Consider the following 14,684-nt stretch of genomic DNA (forward strand, 5'->3'; position numbering starts at 1 on the left):
TTGTACGCTCTTTTTAGATTGCGGTGTCCGTATTTATTCAAACATGCGGCTATCTCCAGTGCATTGTTTAACGGAATACTCGAACGACGTACGTTAATATTGAAAATGAAGACTTTGATAGCCCTTTGCTTGATTGCTTTTGCAGGTAAATATTGGTTATTATACTTGTTGCAGTCTGAATTAGATATAACTCGTTAAATATTTTGATATGAGGGAGACAAAAAATGATTGGAACACCAATCTAAATACCTTATTCCGGTATCTACCGGACAAAGGTCTTAATTGATTAAATGCAAAAATCTTGCCTTTTCACCCAACGGAATGAACTTTAAAATGTCTAATTCATCTTTTCATGATAATGAATTAAAAGTGTAAGAATAAAACGAAAAACGATATTTGTCTAGTTTGTGATCATGATTTCTGCAAGCGTCTAGAGGTACTGCTCCAGTCCTGTAATGAGTTAAAACCTATTCAACAGTATTACAAGCAAAGTTACATCTTTTAATTTATAAAGTCATACAATATACTACAACGGTAGGTGCATTATCTACCTTGATAATGTACTTGAGTCCGAGTAAATCAACACAATATGTCATTTCTTTTTACAGTTTTGATTAAAATACAAAGAAAAATTAAAGTTCAAAGGAAAATTAAAGAAATTTCAATGAAATTTATTTTCAGTGATTTAACTGACAATGATTGCGATCTTACTATATCCATGAGGCCATATCGTAACCTAAGTGCAGAAACAGGTCCTATTAAATTATATAAGGATTTTACCCGTTACTGTACAAAGATGACGATTTTAACCATATATATGTAATAAAAGTTCAAAGGGTAAATTAAAGAAATTACAATAAAATAAATTGTTTGTGGGCGATTCAACTTAAAACTCCTGCGATTTTACCACAAAATCATGAGACTAATAACCAAAAACCTTATTAGTAGCTACAATGAGTGAATAAAATATGATAATTTACGGAAACAATTATGAAAACTTTCCTAATGATAAATCAGTTTCAGGTCAATTTTGCCTAACAAAATAATTTTTTCGTAAGATACAGACAAACATTCTACCAACTACAGACAGTCTAATAATATATCTTTTTTAATCACATGACTTCCTGTGTGTTTCTATGTAAAATAACTATTAAACTATAAAGTATTGTTGTTAATTTTCTTCTTTTTTTAGATTAAGCGCCAACTCATGTCACAAACTATACCAGTTCAAACTTTGCTTTATTTACTGCGTTTATTACATGCATGATTAATTATTTCACACTTTACAAAATTTAACCAATAAACCTTCAAGCAATTGCATCACGTGATGTTCCAACAGAAATCATTTTTTGATCCAATCTAATTTATCCTCGTTTTCATTTCCAGAGTCCAAAAACATCCATATCAAATCCATATTACAAAACTCTGTTACAACTTTGTTTTCATTTTCAGAGTCCAAAAGGTTCATATTAATTAAATACCATACCCCAAATAGTCTCCTTTTTATTTTTTAGATATCAAACCCATATCGTACTCCATCTAGCTAGCCAAATTTTCATGAACGCAACACTCATTGACGATGCTGTGACATTTAAATTCGTGCTGTTTATGCCATTATTTGATCCCTTAAAAATTTTCAGCCACTGTATATGGTGAAAACTGTGGAACTGTAAGTGATTGTGCAGAAACTACTTGTAATCAATCGCATGGCTGGTGGCTCCACTGTACAAAAGGGATGTGTCTCTGTAGCCACGATTCTTTTACTGGTATTTTACAACTTATTTTTTTTCTCTTTTAAAATGTTATTTTCGTGTCTAATTGGATAATGAGACAACAGTTTATGTTGTTGACAACAGATTTAAAATATGAATGAGCGCAAAACTTGGGCGTCCAGATCGTACTTAGAATTTGTTCAGCGAATATATGTATCTATATCTCGTCTCAGAAGAACCACACTAAATACCGTTTTCCGGTATATACCAGACAAGGCGTTTGAATGATAAAATAATAAAATCTTGCCTTTTTACCCAACAGAATGAACATTAAGAAGTCTTATTCATCTTTTCACACCGATTTATGTATGTTAATTGATGAAAATAATCGGGGATAGAAAAAAACGATAATTGTATCTTTTGTGATCATAAATTTTGCCAGCGTCCAGAGATACTACTGCAATCATGTAATGAAATAAATCCGTCTGGAATTACGTCCATTGTCGTCACCTTAAACTGTTGTCTCTGATTTCGATTAACGTTATGATCACGTGACTGAATTTTTGCGTAATAAAAGATTGGATCTTGATATTTTGATATTGATTTTTGATGTTGATATTTTTTGATAGACAAAATGCTGTTGAGTAATATTTTAAGATCATTTATCATCGTTATTCATTATTTTTTAACCGTTCATAACCGGAATTTAGTATTGCGATTAAAGATGAGTGATTGTTAATAATCTACTGCCTAATCTAAGATTTTTAAGTTCCGGACACGATTCGGTATGATAGTGTCCGGTGTTAGATTTTTATATTGTTATGGCGGGAAAACATTAAAGTAAGACTACCTTAAATTCGATTTTTATTTCAGGAGCAGCGTGCACCGATGGTTCCGTTGCTACTTGCCTCCAGGCTCATGGTACCCGGTGTCAAGATAACGGTTTAAACTGGCACTGCGTTGATGGTGTCTGTCATTGTAGCAGACATTAAAAAACCTTTACCTGAAATTTATCTGTGTAAAACAAAAAATAAAACATGATAAAACTATGGTGTTTTTTTAGTACACCCACGTTTTGACTAATATGTTCCTATTTTTTTGATTACAATAACCTTAAACCTTACTTTGTCACAAAAGATCATTTATTGTTTCACTCTGTTTAAAGAGTACTTGCAAATACATTTTCCATCATTTGAAATTAAATGAGTAGACAGTTGACTCAAGCGTAATGATGTCTAAATATCTACTTTTCAATAAGAATGATAATCTTTCAATTAAAAAAACTATACAGTTCTGTTGTTTTGGTTGTTATGTATTTTGATCACATTGCCAATCGTTTGAAAGAATCAATTGTGTGTGTGTGTGCGTGTGTCTGGGCCAGTTTACCTTACATGACGAGGTGAATGTGCTGTTTTAACCAATAAAACGTGAGGTTATACCTACATTGTGAGGTATACCTAGGAACTTTAGCCTTCATTCCGTGAGCCATTTTGGTTTAGAAGACTGACATTGTAAAGACATTAGGTTAAGTTGAGAGTTAGGAACTTATTAGGGTAGGTTAAGGGTAAGGGTTAGGGTTAGAAGTCAGTTGAACAAATAACAAATACCTCACATTGTTATAAAAACAAGTTTGTTAGACCACTTGTAAATAGAGGTCACATTTCAATAATCCTTCATTGATTAAATATAATAGAGTTACCTCCAAATACAGACCACTTGTATATAAAGGTCATGTTTGATATCTCCTTTAGGTGGCCTTTGTTTTTCCGCCGTCTGACACCCTAGGCCGGTTAAAGTAACTCGTAATTGGTAACTAAGGACTTTTAATTAATACTCATGACCAATGTCGTTGGTTGCTGACAGCCATAGATGTTTGGCGCGTTGATCTGTCACTAACCCCTCCCCCCTCACCCACTCTACAACATCCTACCTCTCAAAACAATGTAAACTGCAGTATTTTTCATTTGGAAACATGTTTTAATATTTGATTTATGCTTTTAATTCAATTTTCTTTATTTCCAACTAAGAAATGAAAAATTTATACATATATATATATATATATATATATATATATATATATATATATATATATATATATATTTAGTATTTAAGTTGGGCCCGTGGGGGGGGGGGGTAATAATAATAATAAAAATAATAATGATGATGATAATGATAATGTTAGTAATAATAATAATGATAATAGTAACAATAATAATGATAAAATTATAGAACGTGCATATGATAAAAATAATTATAAGGATAATAATAATAAAGATATTATAATACATTTAATAATAATATAAATGACCACATAGTTCACTTTCTATATGATGTTTGTATCTGTTACAACATTTCTGGACTTGTAACGTTCTGGAGGGAGTTAAATGATGATGATGACGATAATAATAATAATAATAAAATAATAATAATAATAATAATAACAATAATAATAATAACAATAAACAATAATAATAATAATTATTGTTATTATTATTATTATAGTTATCATTCCGTTTTTTTATATAAGACATTTTGCCATAGTTATCTCCTTTACAGTTGGAACAAAATAAGTATCGGATTTGAAAACTTTTTGACATACACTTTATTTCATTTCCAGTACATTTACAACATATTGCAATGTATGCCTCCAAGAATTTAAAACTAATGTAGAATTATTAAATGAGCCAAAAATGTGAATTGATTAGTTACAAAATTAATATCACCGATGTTATGCCATTGTACCTTTGTTGCCGAATGTACGCCATGGACGAATTTCGATCGTCATCTCTGATTATATATGGAGAAATTGACAGTTACTTGCGGGGTTACTTCTGATACAAATTCGAGAAACACGGATTAAGACAACTTCCAGACGTTGTTTTAAAGTTCGTTTTCTTCTTCTTCTTTTGTTTTTGTATAATGAAACACTACGAGTACATGTACAATAAATATTTACTGGAACTCCACTGAGGTCAAAAATCTTAGGAAATTTAATTTGAATTTCTTACATAGATTACATAGATTAGCTAGGGTACTTAAAACAGGAAGATATGCAAAAATAAGTTTAAAAATTATTATATATAAAAAAAATGAATCGTATTTTTTGTTGTATCTTAGCCAGATTTGATTTCAATTTTGGGTCATTTTTTCACATTTAGAATATTTATTCCGGAGAAGACGCTGTGAGCAATTGGTATAGAATTGCGCACACAAGTTTTTGATTTAAACCTACATCAAATGAAACATTTGACCCGTGTCATGACAAAACCAACATAATGGGTTGCGACCAGCATTGATCCAGACTAGCCTGCGCATCCGCGCAGTCTGATCAGGATCCATGATGTTCGCTTACAAACCCTTAACATACCCTATATACAAACCCTATAAACCTTACAAACCCTATAACAAGTAGAGAAACTGATAGCGAACAGCATGGATCCTGATCAGACTGCGCAGATGCGCAGGCTGGTCTGGATCTATGCTGGCCGCAAACCCACTATGTTGGTTTTGTCGTGACGCGGCTCATTTATCTCGAAAAATCGTTTTCTGTGCCGTCATGTCAAATAACCTATGTGGAGTCCCTTTAAAGTTACGAAAGAACAATAAAACAATGGCAGTAAAAGAGAAATTACAAAAAATAAGCACAAATTAAATATTTATTAATACAAAAGGATTTAAAAATAGAAAGATTCTTCAAAGAAAAAGATTTGTATATATCACAAAATAGTTATTGTAATGTTGATATTACATAAATAATAGCAATGACTGATTAAAGGCACAATATACTTCAGAAATCAATATCTTTTTACAATTCTTTAGAAATGTCAGATGTGTGTTTGATAATATTTTAGAATGACTTAAAAGCATTTTAGATGTTAAACAAATGCAGAATTTAGCGTTGAATGCGCAATAATGCGTTTATAAAGTTAGCAAAATGTAAGCAAAGTAGTATTTTGACTTCGATACAAAATACTAACTCCCTATAATAATACCTATTGCCAATGAAAAGAAGCGAAAGTTAGTTCATATTTATGGCCAATGAGAATATTTTGGAAACTGTAATAAGATACCAAAAATAAAACAAGTTTTAAGAAATATAATATAATTTCATGGGCTAAATGGGCCCTTAAGATTCTAAAAATTACAATAATTTACATATCACAGAATTTTATCACACGAAAAATTTAAAATCACTTAACATACAACAACACAACAAAAAAAATAATAAAAAAGATTATAAAAAGAGAAAATAATATCAAAAAAACAACAAATATCACAAATGTCAATACAACAGATTTGCGAAGAAAATCAATAAATAAAATTACATGATTTCACTTGTGTAGCACTAAGCATCAAGCTATGTGATGCCCTAATAGAAAAAAATTGCCTGCTCCATTTGAGACTCGAACCAACATCCTTCCACTGTGCCACTGGGCACATCAAAATCTGAATAAGTAAAATCATTGTCTACAAAGATAAGACATACCAAAATTGACATTCATTCTTATTTCTTACCAATGATTATTGTCATGAGTGATTGCTTTAAGGATGGAAATTATAAATTGAGAATCATTGGGTTTACTTCTGACTTTTCCTTATACATGTACATGCAGCTTTTCTTTGGGAAGCCTGTGGTCCTGGGTTAACCTGCTCGCTCAGGATGTCAGTGACCCGAGATCTGAATTTCGGTCGAATTTTTATTCTTTTTCCTCAGGGAATTAATTAACCAAGATATGCAAAGAAAAAGTAAAAAGAAACAACTCCGGCCCAGCAAAATTCATGTATCAAGGCATGCGAAAATGGGAGTCATTTTTGACGTGATCATATAATCATATTTAAAATAGAAATTCTTTATAAGCAACGATCATATGCTTGTAAAACGTATAGGTCCAAAGTGATAACAAAAACATAAATGATTTCCCCCCAAAAAACTTATTTCATATGCAAAACTGTTTTCTCTAAATATTTTATGGTGTTTGAAGTTTGGACAAAAATGCAAAGAGAAGCACGAAAAGATAATAATCAAACTTTTCTAATTATCGTTTACTATACAAAAGATTAGAAGCACGAAAAGATAATAATCAAACTTTTCTAATTATCGTTTACTATATAAAAGATTAGAAGTAATAAAAAGCTGATTCTTTTTATCCATTTGTAACCCTTAAACAACTTTACAATACAAGCATGGCGGTCAGTTGCACTTTTGAAACACTGTTATCCCTCTGTCCTCCAATTATGATTGTGTCCTCTTGACTGCAACCAAGTGATAGGGGATGCTGAATACCGGTGACAGGCTGTGGAAAATCTTGTCGTATTTGGTGACCATTGTTTTCACTCAAGGATACCCATACAAAAGGATTAGCTGCGTTTTCAACAAGTATCAGTACATGCCCGTATGGATTATCAGACGGGATGAAGGCAATATCCCTGATGTGTCTCAAGCAATCATCCACAATTTTCCAATCTCGAATCTGTCCCTCTTGATACTGAAGAACAATGACGCATTCACTGCCATGGTTTCTGTCTGCAATGAATATTCTGTTGTCGTTATGTTTATGACTGACAGATACTTTGCATAGATCTGACTGGTCTCCGGCATCGTAGATCTCACCAGGCATTTCTTCACCATTCTCTATATTGTAGGCATACAGTTTATGATTGTCAACAACATAGATCGTATTATTACGGCTATTTATACCGTTGCAACGATGGCCACAGAGTATCTTCCTTTCTAGGACGAATTCAACCCGACTTCTCGCTTGAACGAACTGGAACCCGTCATCAAGTGCCACCGCTACTCGGAACGCACCAACGCTGCATACGTCATTTATTTCACAAGTAAAGTCGCACGTAGTTATTACGTTATTATCATTTGGATTACAAGCAGAGTGCAAAAGCTTTAGCTTTCTGTTTCTGCTATCAGCAAGAACAATCCAGAATTTGGCTAAACACGAGCCTATGATGGAGCAATCATCCTCATCGTTGGCATGTCTTACGTTATATGTCTGTGGCTCCATATTTATGTCTCGATACCAAACTCTTTATCAACAATGGAATCTGCAATGAGAAATTGTAAGCAATTGCTTTGCTTCAAATCATAGCAATGCTTATACTGGGAAGCTGATTTAAAGTTTGTTTCAAAGACATTTTTTATCTGAAAAAACTTGAAATGTAATAAAATCTTTAAAGGATAAAAACTATCTGCCTAATTATTCAGAAAGTTTCCGAAAATATTACTTAGGGGTCGAAAGTATAGAGGTACGATACTTTCTTATGCGCGGTGAAATGGTACGGCACTGAGTTATGGAACTAATTTATGATACAAATATAAGTAACTTTTAACACATAAAGTACTTTTTGAAATTTATTTCAAAATAATTTGTAGAATGTTAGTACGAAGAAGATAATCTATTTCTGACTTCTTTTGTCGAGCATTAAAATAGAAAAATTATTAACTACACGATTTTTCATGTTTTATTTCTTAAAACAGGTTTTTAATCAAAGAAGTCAATTTGAATATTTCAATCCACTTATACCAAACTTATCTGCATTTCTTCTATAACAGTTCAAACTTCATGGACTTACACAGATAAATACCAATAACTTGTGAAAATACGCAGACATATCTCTTCTGTTACTCAACTAATACCTTTAGTTTGATAAAACTTCATTCATTGTCTAAGATAAGTTTTTTTCTTTTTAAAAATGTATTAACTAAAGGCAAACTTCTTTAAAATTTGCATTATTGCATCACAAGAAAAGGTATTTTATTTATATTTTCCTTGCTAATTAGGGGTACATGTACTTTGAAAGGCGGCGTTCAATGAACACAAGTCTTATGTTTTAATATAATGTGACAATGCCTGGGTAGAATCTTATCTTATCAGTGTCAAGTTGTTTATTGGAAGGCCAGTGTTTATTTAACCCATTACTGCATGTAATGAGCATTTTGTGAAAAATTGAAGTCTCCCATTACAAATTCAGATTGCTATAAAACTATAAAAACTGCTTCAATACTAATCAAACTTGGCACAACTTGTTGACTGGACCATTGCCTTTGTAACAACATGCTCAGTCTTAAATTTCCTGTTACCATGGCAACGAGGGAACATCTCAAAATTGGCAAAAATCACTTTTTTGCGTTGATTTTTTCCATCAAAATTGATTTCAATGGATTGAGATAGTCAAAGGCTTTTCAGCGTTGGATACTCGTTACCTTGTGATCGGCATGGGCACATTTTTAGCCTCTCACAAGTCCAAACTCTTCTTGGCACATCCCCCTTCGGGCAACCCCTTGATGTATCTTTTGGCCGAAAAATTGGTGACTTTTTTTAACAACATTTCTCAAACAAAAACAAGTGTTTAGGGCCTAAATAAGGCATTTTTTTCATCATTTGAGACATCGAAAAGGGGAAGGGAAGGCGTTAAAAGGCGTGTATATTTGGTGATGTGTTAACTGATTAGGTGCTTATTTCCCTTTCTACAGAATGAAAATTTTTTTTGACCAGCATGGATCCAAACCAGCCTGCGCATCATGTGAAAATTATCTGGTTATGTTAAATTACCCGGTTATGTTAAATTACCTAGTTATGTTGAATTACCTGGTTATGTTAAATTACATGGTTATGTTGAATTATCTGGTTATGTTAAATTACCTGGTTATGTTAAATTATCTGGTTATGTTAAATTACCTGGTTATGTTAAATTACCTGGTTTTGTTAAATTACCTGGTTATGTTAAATTATCTGGTTATGTTAAATTATCTTGATATGTTAAATTATTTGGTTTTGTTAAATTACCTGGTTAAGTAAAATTATCTGGTTATGTTAAATAACCTGGTTATGTTAAATTATCTGATTATGTTAAATCACCTGGTTGTGTTAAATTGTCTGGTTATGCTAAATTACCTGGTTATGTTAAATTATCTGGTTATGTTGCATTACCCGGTTATAATAATAGCATCAATAATTTTTTTTTTATTTCTATCATTTTCAACATAAAACTAAAAATGAGATAATATTGATAGAAGTACATTGATATTGAGAAATACAAAAAAAAAAAAAATAAAAATTAAGTTAAGAAATTGTTATTTAAAACATTCCTTAAAAAGCCTACACAGGAATTATGAAACAGTAACAGAATCTGAAATATTACTTATTTTTTCTTGGTGAATTTATTTTTTGAAAGTTATAAAGATATTTGTTGCAATTAAGGTAACTGCTTTACAATCAGTGCATTAATGGTCAATCGCACAGGGAGTGAACTTCAAAGTGCACTTTAAAGTGTACTTGGTGCGCACATTGAAGTGCACATGTAATGCACAACAAGTGCACTTTGTGTGACACTAAGCTGTTTAGTGTGATCTCAAGTTAATCCTGTATATGTATAAAAGCTCAAATATAGAACCATTCCAAGATTTTCAAAATGACATGACCCTGCTAACTAAGGATTTTTTACAAACTTGTTAGACCGTAAACATATATTTTTATTGATTTTCATCTGAATTTTATTTTACCTATACATGTCATACTGATTATGTAAGAGCGCTAAAGCGTTTGCAGTTCGAATGCACAATTTTGTGATGCAACAAATCCAATTTGTTTTTAGTATAAATTGTAATTTGTATGATATAATGCTTATTTCAATTATTATCTACAAGTGTTGACTAATGAAATAATTTGTAAAACGTTTTGTTGGTGTTTATGTTTGTTTTTTTTTATAATATTTCTTAATGAATACAAAATCCCGAAATAAATGTTTCAAGAAAAAAATGCAACATACGAGTACAACAAATATTTGAAACAATCAAGCTCTTCCCGACGGGAAACGGACAACATCCCTCCCGGACAAAAGCCCTCCCGTCAAAAAATGACAAGGCGGACAAAAGCCCTCCCATGAAAATGACAGTGCAGACAAAATTGGCCTAAGTACGAGTATGAGCTAGAACCACATTTTATCCTGAAATGTTTAACGAGGTAACTTTTTAGACGAATGTCGTAAAAAACGTAAAATATTCATGATTACAATTTTAATATGTTGAGTGCATCGAAAAGAAAATATAAACTATTCAATGTGCAAATATGTATTTGCTGCGGGGGGGGGGGGCTTTTGTCCGCCCTATTATTTTCACGGGAGGGCTTTTGTCCGCCCTGTCATTTTCATGGGAAGGCTTTTGTCCGCCTTGTCATTTTCACGGAGGGCTTTTGTCCGCCTTGTCACTTTTTGACGGACGGGCTTTTGTCCAGGAGGGCTTTTGTCTTTGTCCCCCTGTCGCCTGTCTAATAAGCTTATCCTTCGATTTGAGTCAAGCGACAATGTGAGATCGCGACAACACCTTAGCGACAGGACGGGAGACGGACAAAAGCCCTCCCAGGACAAAAGCCCTCCCGTCCAAAAATGACAAGGCGGACAAAAGCCCTCCCGTGAAAATGATAAGGCGGACAAAAGCCCTCCCGTGAAAATGACAGGGCGGACAAAAGCCCTCCCATTAAAATGATAGGGCGGACAAAAGACCTCCCGCGAAAATGACAGGGCGGACAAAAGCCCTCCCGTAAAAATAACAGGGCGGACAAAAGCCCTCCCGTAACATAAATATATAATTCTGTATGTTAAATACCTGTTTGTGTGTTTTTTTTCTTTATATTGGAATTATATACGATATTTTTGTTGTTGTTGCTGTTGGTCTTATGCCGTCTCGGAACATTCCGGACGTCTGTCACGTAAATATCGTAAATATGAAAGGATAATTCTCATACGAGGATTAAGATTGACAGAGTAACTTTGAAATTTGTTATAAAATAAAGAATGAAAAAAAGGTGTTGGCTTATTCATATGTTGAATCCCCGAAATGTAAAATCATTCTAGGAATTATAATTTTAGTTAATTTATACTTCTTTTCATCTTTATATATCTTTTTATTTACGTCAATGATGATTCCCGAATAAATCGATACGAAATATGAAGTTACAGATTTTAGCATTTTATGTCCGGAATGTTCCGACACGGCATAAGACCAACAAAATTTAAAATATCAACAACAAATGTATCTGCCTACTTTACAGTTTTAGAATATAAGAAACAAAAACAAATAAATAGGTATTTAACATACATAATTATATATTTTATGTTACGGGAGGGCTTTTGTCCGCCCATTATTTTTCACGGGAGGGCTTTTGTCCGCCCTGTTATTTTTACGGGAGGGCTTTTGTCCGCCCTGTCATTTTCACGGGAGGGCTTTTGTCCACCCTATCATTTTTACGGGAGGGCTTTTGTCCGCCCTGTCATTTTCACGGGAGGGCTTTTGTCCGCCTTGTCATTTTTGGACCAGAGGGCTTTTGTCCGGGAGGGCTTTTGTCCTACACTCCGACAGGACAACAAGACGAAAGTCCGACAACGCGCCGTTTGGCATTTTGACGTGCTGTCGCTAGCGACAACACGACGCACAAAAGCGTTAAAATCTATATTTGATCAACATATATATAATATTCCTGCTTGCCAGTATGATTTAAGTACTTGTTTTATAGTTAAAATGATTGGTTACTTTATTACCCTTTCAGATTGTTCCCCCTTTTTTATTGGATCCGCCGAAAGAAATTGATATTACCCTTTTTGTAGAAAGCAATATGCACTGTGAAGGTGCGCGAACGGTTCGATCTTTATACGCTCCGGTGACGTCATGTTGCGATGAAGGGGTCAAAGGGATCTTATTTCGACGTTAAATTTGAAATAACATTTATTTATTTTAAAATCATTTTACTCGGAGGGGATGGATAAAAACATTAAAATCAAGTTGTTTAATAATCCTTTATAGTCCTTAATCCAGGCAATGCATTTAAATGATTGTACAATTACAAAATGTATCACAATGTAGAACGAAAAATGATGATCAATTGGCTTGAATTAATTGATCTATAAGCAAAATAATTTAAATGTAAGTATCTACCAGCATATACATGAAATAAAAACTTACATTTATTGCCTTTCTAAAATACTCCGTTACGTTATTTTCCTCTTTCTATTCACAAACAAAAACTATTTGATTTTGATTTGACGGGGATATATATTTATATCAGAGACATAGATAACATGTTATCTATGTCTCTGTTTATATTTATTATTATCTTAAGCTTTTATCACGTGACAATTCATGTGTATATCATGTGATACATCATACAACCGAGACAAGTGACAGGACTTTGTCCTAATACTTAATATCTGATAAATCTTTAACTTATGATATAAATGTTGTTATTCTGCTGTTTTTCATTAATACACAATAATTTTTGTACCAATAACAACTTTATCTTTCAGTTGAACATAAGATACATATATTTTTTTATTTTATTAAATATGGCTTAATTCTCCATATATTGAGATGTATTTCTATCTTTCAATATATATTTTAATGAACCTTGTAGCATAGTACTTATGGCATCATATTTAGGATAAAAACTATCTTAGTAGACATACAATATTACAATTACATGTATCTATCCTGGTATTTCCAAATGAGCGTGGTACTGTACACATGATTTATTGAAACACAAAATACAAATAAAATGTTTTGAGAAATAATTGAAAATGAAGTTACCATACTCCTGATAATACACGTTACCCAAAATAAAAAGAAACAATTATACTTCATAAAGTTAATAAAAAAATGTAGGTGGTGAAATGCAATATATGTATGTAAAAACAAACATCATTTGTATGCACACTTTATTATAGATAAACTATTATTATATGTGTATATAACAGGGCGGACAAAAACCCTCCCATGAAAATGACTGGGCGGACAAAAGCCCTCCCGTGAAATAAGCAAGGCGGACAAAAGCCCTCCCGTAACAAAAATAAATATGTATGTTGAATACCTGTGTTTTTTTTCAATGCACTCCACATATTAAAATTGTGACATATATGTCTTGTTGTTTTCAATTGGCCTAAGTATGAGTATGAGCTAGAACCACCTTTTATTCTGAATATACCTTCCTGAAATGTTTAACGAGGTAACTTTTTACACGAATTTCGTAAAAAACGTTTACAATTTTAATATGTTGAGTGCATTGAAAAGAAAATATAAACTATTCAACGTACAAATATGTATTTGCTGCGGGAGGGCTTTTGTCCGCCCTATTATTTTTACGGGAGGGCTTTTGTCCGCCCTGTCATTTTAACGGGAGGGCTTTTGTCCGCCTTGTCACTTTTTGACGGGATGGCTTTTGTCCGGGAGGGCTTTTGTCCTACACTTCTTACCCACGTTATTTGTCATTTTCCCTCTCAATTATTCCGTATTGTACCATTTAACGATTAAAAAATGAAAAAAGAAAAAATAAGAAAAAACAACAACATTAACAAAAGAAAAAAACACCAAAACACCTGTATACGTTCGACCTCTTTATAATGCTCAGTGACTGAAATACCCGGTATCTGTGTCACCTGGCCTCAAGGTTATAAACTTTCTCCTGAGTTCAGTCTCAAAACTCAAGATTTCCATTAGTCTGTGCACACTCTGTGGCAGTTACTGACCAATCAAATACCTGAGATCTGAGTTTGAGCTAGAGAATTTATTAATAACCTTGGACCCTGAACTTTGTTCATTTATAAATACAATGTAAATATTATAATCAATTTCGATGATACACAATCTCAAATACATAGGAAGACCAACTTCATAATTATGGTTCACCCAAATAAACAGTATCTGTGCCACCTGAACTTTGTTCATTTATCAATACATATGATCAATTAGGTAACCTGTTCATGTTTTACTGAAAAGTAGCAATGTAAACTTTCAAATTAAATGTTATATTGGACATGACACAATTTATTCTAAATAATCAAAAGCAACAGAACATTGCTATACACCGCAAATGATCTGGGTTTTTTTTTATCTAGCGCAAGTGATTATTCCATAAAATAGAAATATTTTGCCAAAATTATCCCTGTTGAAAAGACTGCCAAAAATACAACTGC

At 32.6% G+C, this 14,684-nt stretch overlaps 2 protein-coding genes across 3 annotated transcripts; one reads left to right on the forward strand and one right to left on the reverse strand.

Moving 5' to 3' along the window:
* The first annotated feature begins 1 nt into the window (after nt 1).
* On the forward strand, nt 2-2,761 carry LOC132728373 (serine protease inhibitor Cvsi-2-like). Its single transcript, XM_060714027.1, has 3 exons — nt 2-145; nt 1,641-1,766; nt 2,586-2,761. The coding sequence occupies exons 1-3, from the start codon at nt 106-108 to the stop codon at nt 2,702-2,704; spliced, it is 285 nt and encodes a 94-aa protein (XP_060570010.1). The 5' UTR covers nt 2-105; the 3' UTR covers nt 2,705-2,761.
* A 4,038-nt stretch (nt 2,762-6,799) lies between these two features.
* Nucleotides 6,800-14,230, reverse strand: LOC132728375 (uncharacterized). 2 transcript variants are annotated; one of them, XM_060714029.1, is made up of 2 exons: nt 14,088-14,230; nt 6,800-7,769 (listed from the first exon to the last, which is right to left on the reverse strand). In XM_060714029.1, exon 2 carries the CDS (start codon nt 7,727-7,729, stop codon nt 6,884-6,886), a length of 846 nt encoding a protein of 281 aa, XP_060570012.1. In that variant the 5' UTR covers nt 7,730-7,769; nt 14,088-14,230; the 3' UTR covers nt 6,800-6,883. The 2 variants fall into 2 exon arrangements, with proteins under 2 accessions (XP_060570012.1, XP_060570011.1); XM_060714028.1 differs by lacking the exon at nt 14,088-14,230 and adding an exon at nt 12,682-12,804 and having other exon boundaries at nt 6,801-7,769.
* Nucleotides 14,231-14,684: the final 454 nt, after the last annotated feature.

This window comes from Ruditapes philippinarum, unplaced genomic scaffold (assembly GCF_026571515.1).
Source record: "Ruditapes philippinarum isolate M1 unplaced genomic scaffold, ASM2657151v2 ctg284_1_1_1_1, whole genome shotgun sequence".
Taxonomy (NCBI): domain Eukaryota; kingdom Metazoa; phylum Mollusca; class Bivalvia; order Venerida; family Veneridae; genus Ruditapes; species Ruditapes philippinarum.